The 6,137-nt window shown below is 46.4% G+C and overlaps 1 protein-coding gene across 1 annotated transcript; it reads right to left on the reverse strand.

Moving 5' to 3' along the window:
• Nucleotides 1-2,655: 2,655 nt before the first annotated feature.
• On the reverse strand, nucleotides 2,656-3,645 carry LOC34619383. The gene is made up of 2 exons (XM_022732675.1): nucleotides 3,439-3,645; nucleotides 2,656-2,892 (listed from the first exon to the last, which is right to left on the reverse strand). Exons 1-2 carry the CDS (start codon nucleotides 3,643-3,645, stop codon nucleotides 2,656-2,658), a joined length of 444 nt encoding a protein of 147 aa, XP_022587959.1.
• Nucleotides 3,646-6,137: the final 2,492 nt, after the last annotated feature.

Here is a 6,137-nt window from a genome sequence, read left to right on the forward strand (position 1 = left end):
TAAATGTAACCGCATACTTCTCTCCACTGCGAGTAATACCATTGTACATAGCTTTTAATTCAGTTGTTGCCCCCTAAAATATTGTTCTAGAGCACAGTTCCTGGACCAAGTATCCCCCACCGGACGGACGACGTAGCTGTGGATGCATCTAGGCAAACTAGAGGCCTTCTACCCCTCTCGTGGCCGTATTGATGGACTTTACACTAAATTCTGAACGCCAATGTGACTGAGTTCAGCGTTTTTTTCTTTGCATGCAATGCGGGTTGGTGCATTCCGCTTTGCTGGGCAGATTCTTTTGTTACACAGCACCCTATATGAGCTTTCACATCCCCGTCTAAAATATGCAAGAGCAGATATGTTACATCTGACTAATGCTTTGTATGTGAAAGAGTGCTGCCTCCGTGTACTACACTGCAGTGAAAAGGCTTGCCGATGGTGTTGCAACAGGGAACGCTACCGGTCAGTGATTTGCCTACGTATTTCATCTCATACTTTCACACAATGTTATGCTGCTTATTTCGTATCGTAACCGTTGCCTCCTAGCGGCTTGGGGGCTTGCCGCTTGATCAACTATGTGCGAGGTGAGCAGTACAATGCAGTATCATATGCACTTGCAGACCCAGTCTAAGACCTGTCATGGTGGGTGATTGGGGGAGAAACCTTGATTTGTGCAGGGGTATGCGCCTTTGAAATCAGAACAGAGACTGTCACCGGTTTCCCAGGTGGACCCGTAAATCCATGCAGTAGTGCGCGATCTTCCACTAACAGAATATAGGTCACATTTTCGAAATACTTATATGTGTGCAAGAGACGTTTGAGCTAGTTGATACATGAAATAGCTTGATACCGTCGTAAAGCGTTGCTCAAACTACAGAGTGCCAACAGCGAATCGCCACACTGTCAGTATAGACAATACTGTTTGCCGTGATAAAGCGCTTCACTTGACATAAAGACCTCATGGGTTTGCATTACTTGGCAAAGCCCAATTTATGGCTAATCTTTATCGAAACTACTACCTAATGCGGCATGTAGGATTCCAGGAAAAACTATGTTAATTTTTTCCCTCGACTTTTGGGTTTACATACAGCTGCAATATTTGCTCCCCGACAGTTTGGCGAATTTATCGGAACCAAGCGTCAATTCAGCACGCCCGTCACGAAAATGACAGGCTTTTCCTTGTTGTATTTCATGTTTCTGCCCGGCCTTCTTCATATCTCTCGGTGTGACGCTCAAGCGGCACCAGCAGCTCAGACGGACCAACCAATTCAAAATGCAAATGGAACTGGTGCTACATCAGGTGGTGAAGCGATGGACATTCCGAACGTCGACGTTAACATTGTTCCCCAAAAAAGGTGACAATGTTGCATCTTTACATGCTTTGGCGGTATATCTCAACTGTATTTGCGACCGCAGCTGGCAATCATCGAGAGCCGCTTTAGCTGAGCTACGGCGGAAGTTCAGTCAGTTCATTCGCGATGGTAATTTTGCAGCTTTTCTTCCTCAAGATTCGCCAAAAGCTTTTAAAATTTTGGGTCTGCCACAGAAATAAGCCGTTCTGCTCATGCCTGGGCGCGCCAATTGAATTCGGCCAAGAGAGGAGGAAGTGAGGCAGCTTACACAAATGCTCTCTGAGTAGAATGTACAGGATTCTCCAGCTGCTGAGACACTTGGAGTGTTTAACTCTTTACCGGTTAGTAAAGAATAGGGGGCATGATGGAATACAAGCAAGGCTACCAGCCGCATGGACACCATGCTATTGAATGATCATTGAAACTGCAGAATTCCCATGCTAAGCAGCCACCAGTTGCACGCTTTCAAGCCATTACGCCTCTTTTTACAGGTAAAGACACTTCGAATTTTGCAGTACACCTCTCAGTAAGACACCGGGGCAGCAGACCAGCAGGCAGCAACGCAAGGACTGGGAGGTGCCGGGTCAGGGGCTGCGTTGCAGGACCTCTTCAACAGCAACAAGGTAACCGCATAAAGCTTATAGTGCACGCAATTTAGTCATATTATTGATGGGCAACTGCTCAGGCAGGAGCCTTCCTAGATAGTACTCAGGGTGTCACTGCTGGTCAGTATTTGGAAGCACTCGCCGAGGCAGTCGCACACCAGGTTAGAAGAGGCATTATCTTATTTCTTTGGGCGTTTTTGGTTAGCCCCAGCCACTTTTCTTTCCAGGACAAGAGTTCAGGAGACATTTCTGAAGTGCCACAACAGCTGCAAACGTCCTCAAGTGAAGTGCTTAGACATGATGAGCTGGTGTCTTCTAAGCAAGACGAGACAGCAAATGCCACAAATTTAACTCTTGGGCATTCAGAATTGCAAGAGGGTCCCATTGCCCCTCCACCCGTTGTGGACTAATTACTTAAACTGCTCTCATGGGCATATCTAAGTGCCACATATACTGGGAAATATGCTTTTTTACGCCCTGTTTCCATGTGTAACTATGTCACTTTAGCTGCTCCCTCCGCTCTATCATTCATTTTGCCAACAAACTGGAGTTTCTTTGTAGAAAACGGATGTCTCTTGCTATTGCCCATCGCCTTTTGTCACGGCCCTCTACTGGATTGTTTGCGTCTTCAACTTCAATGAAGACCATTCCAAGAGAGGCTCCGGTCTACTTCCCTCATCCGACACTATCCTTGATCTGCTTTAGTGTGTAGCAATGCGCACAGGACCACTTTCAAGCTTCTCCATATACGCTTCTATTTTCGCCAGTTGATCTTCATAGTACTCTTTTCTTCGAGTTTCCTGGATTGTGTCCATTTTTGACTTGAACGTCATACCCTGGTACAGGTGATTCAGCTCCTCCCACCGTGCCTTTAACATATCCAGAAGCCTCGTTCGTTCTTCTTCTGGCAGCACCCGATACTGCTGCTCTGTTGCTTGCTACAGGTAAAAATCAGAACAACAGCAGGAAGCCCACCGGGGCTGCCTAAGTATGCAACCGCGTAGGCTCAATACACAGGTATAGGTGTGCACGCATGTGTATGAAGATAGCAAGTTTAAGGAATAGAGGGCGAGCAGCCATACACTGGTCAAAATCACTAAAGAGACTGTCTAGGCACATCGCCCCACTCCAAAATGCGATGCAGGAGTGTTGCGCTCCCAAGCATACGAAGTTCAGCTAACAATTGGATAAACTGAACCCTGATTGCGAAGCACAATTTTGGCGCTGCACAAGTTGCCCGATGCCTATACAGGTTGGCCAATCAACAACACGCCTGGAGCTTCCATGTAGCACTATTGCCGACTTTCTTGAGGCCAGGCATGCTTTATGACTCGGCCCGCCAGAGATACCAATCTGCCAGTATTTTGTGTATACATGTGGTCTTTTAGATACAGGAGCAATGGACTCCTACACTCTTTAGTCATGTACTGGAATCTGTTTTTTTTAGATGCTCTCTGAATTCTTGATGCGTCAGTTGAGCTCACTTTTTCTTTGTTTCTCAGCGAAAGAATGGTGTCGTATTCTTGTTTTATTTGAGTCTTGATATCTTTTAGGTAGCTTGGGACCTGACCGTAGCCTTGCTTCTTAAGATAATTATCCTCTGGCTTTGTTTTCGGAGGGCGGGACAACATGTTGATAATCGCATTGTATTTTACGTAGTTCATGTCCGACTTTACTCCGAAAATCTGCATTTCCCAATAAGAATTTTGGACTCACACGTCTATACTATTTCTTGTGGACCCCATGGGAACATTGTTTGCCTGTACTTCGGCAAGCATTGATTAGTGTACGCTCGCACTCGAGTATATTCCTTTACACAAAATCACCATGGTTGCTGAAACTAACGAAAAAACGGTGTTTTTGTAATCGCAGATTAATGAGCGTGTGTAAAAGTGAGTGTGCTTGCCGCCATATGTTGGAAATGCCCCGTACATTATTGCTGCAATGGTTCTGGTCTAATTCAGAGCATGTTCGACGAGTATCGCCATGCTAATTGGCAAAATATACAGCACTTGGGACTCTCAGAATTTGGGGTTGCTTTCCTCTTTAGCGGGTTGTACGTGCGCACGATACTTTTCAAGGATCTTCCAGCCCTAGATTTAAGTATGCAAGTGTACTGACTGGTCTTTCGGAATGTTTGGGTATCTCAGGTTTCATCTTAGGCTTGCAACGGGAGCTAGCCAATAGATTCGGATTTGTATGCCGCAGCTGTTGCAATGTTTCAATCCTTTTTGCCTTTGAGTGCATTGTCAGGGGCTGCTGCGGAGATGCCTTTAAGATCCCAAGGGGAGGTCCGAGCATCGCAGCAGGCTTCACAAACGCGTGGCTGCCACCGCTCTCCGGTGTTGTGCTGCCTGCTCAAATCGCCGTTGCCATCAGGTGGCAATTTTCCGGATTACAGAAATTTCCAAGAGTACTTTCGACTCTCCACGATCTGCTAGCCACTAAGCTAGAATGGGGATGACTAAATGGACACGTGATTGCTTTTTGACTTAGAGGGAGAAGACCCACCGCCAACATTTTGTACACCGGGCTTGGAAGTGCCTTTTAGGCCGAAAGTTGAATACGAAGGGGGGCACTGGCCATTGTGGATCGACTTTCTTAGAGGCTGGGGATTTTTGAGCTCAACCTCAGGCGGCAGAAGAGCGAGAACATTTTCTTGAGAATACATCTTCGTTATTGTGAGTGTCAGGGCCCACAGGAGGTCCTTCCAACATGAGACATGATCGGGAAAATGCGTTCATGACATATTCTATTTCTTGATTTGGCATAAATGATATTACGGCGTTAAATAATGCCAGTATTGGCTCACAGAGGAGGTATTCCCGTTTTTTGGTCATTTACCATAGCGACTGAGGGTGCACATCCCGGCGCTGCTGAAGTGCACGATGCTCGGCTGGTGTCCCCAGCACTGTAAAAGATGAAGCTTGTGCAACAAATCACTAGCACTCCTTAATCAGAGGTTCAAGGCCAATTATTGCAGATATTTAATTAGTTGAGACTAAATTTTCTTCAGATTTTGGCCATTGGTACTCAGCGGAAACACGTTCTGAATGCCAAGCACGCAGCCGTGAAGATGCCTCATGCCCAAGTTCATACCGCTTCCTGACCGGCTACCTTTGCACAGTTTCTTTGCTATGTGCATTTTTCTAGCTTTAATCATGATAGTGAAATCAATTTTTTAATGCATTTTGTGTAATTCTTCCCCCAACTGGACCATCACCAACAGTGTTTCTAAATAAACAGAGCAGCACGTACCTGCGCCAATTCGATGCATTACGAGTACATGAGCAACACCATGCTGCCAGTTTCCGTTCACCTTGCGATGCCGTGTTTCATGGCGGCCTTTACGCAAGAGCACAAGAAAGCTGTCCAGGGCAATTACAGGGCAGGCGGCTGTCGCTGGCAGAGCTACAGTAGATTATTGATTTACGTCAAGGATCGGAGCTAGCTGCTGCGTGGCACCATGACGTGCCATGCGCTAACACTGCACTACAACCCTTGAGAAGGAAGCTTTTGTTTATACTGATCTTGTGCTCGCTGTAGCTGCAACATGGAAATGCTGCTGAACCTTCGCTAATAATCCGATGTTCAAGCTTTCACAGACCCAATCACACAGCATGTGATTGATAAAGCTACAGCCTCCGACACTTAGCACAGTACCCTTGTTGCGGAGGAGAACCGCTCATTGACACCGCTCTGTGCTGCGTATTATTCTGTGATCCTCCTACATCTCCGAAGGCCACATGGTTCTTCGCTAGTTGCGAAGTTAAGTGGTTGCTACTGGGGTACTTTGTTTACACCTGCATTCGGTCGTGTGATTTCTGCTTCGTGGGCAAGTCCTCTTCTTCCGTTCCTAAGTTCGCTATTTGGCCATAAATGGCTTTTAAAGGTGAATTAAACGCCGCAAGTACAGAGGGGCTTCAAAATGATGTGAAACGATACAAGGCGTTCAACACATACATATCTGGGCGTTTGTATAGCCCCGTGTTTCTGAGAAGCTGCTGCAGCTCAAGAGGCTTCACGGTCAGCATGCTTGGTAGCCCTATGTATTAAGCACCGGTGCTATGATGCCAAAAGTATTAGCACCCAGATTATTGTACCACCATCGCAGCTCCACTCAACTATTAGTATCCTTCCGAAGAAAGAGCTCGAAGTCATCAGGAGAAAGAATTAGCCACAG

This window comes from Cyclospora cayetanensis, unplaced genomic scaffold (assembly GCF_002999335.1).
Source record: "Cyclospora cayetanensis isolate NF1_C8 unplaced genomic scaffold, CcayRef3 CcayRef3_contig_125, whole genome shotgun sequence".
Classification (NCBI taxonomy): domain Eukaryota; phylum Apicomplexa; class Conoidasida; order Eucoccidiorida; family Eimeriidae; genus Cyclospora; species Cyclospora cayetanensis.

Bases quoted from the DNA above. Each gene is read 5' to 3' on its own strand.
- LOC34619383 (XM_022732675.1), bottom strand. From the start codon at position 3,645: ATGCAGATTTTCGGAGTAAAGTCGGACATGAACTACGTAAAATACAAT. The intron at 2,893-3,438 runs GTGAGCTCAACT...TTTTACCTGTAG, and splicing joins CGCTGAGAAACAAAGAAAAA to CAAGCAACAGAGCAGCAGTA.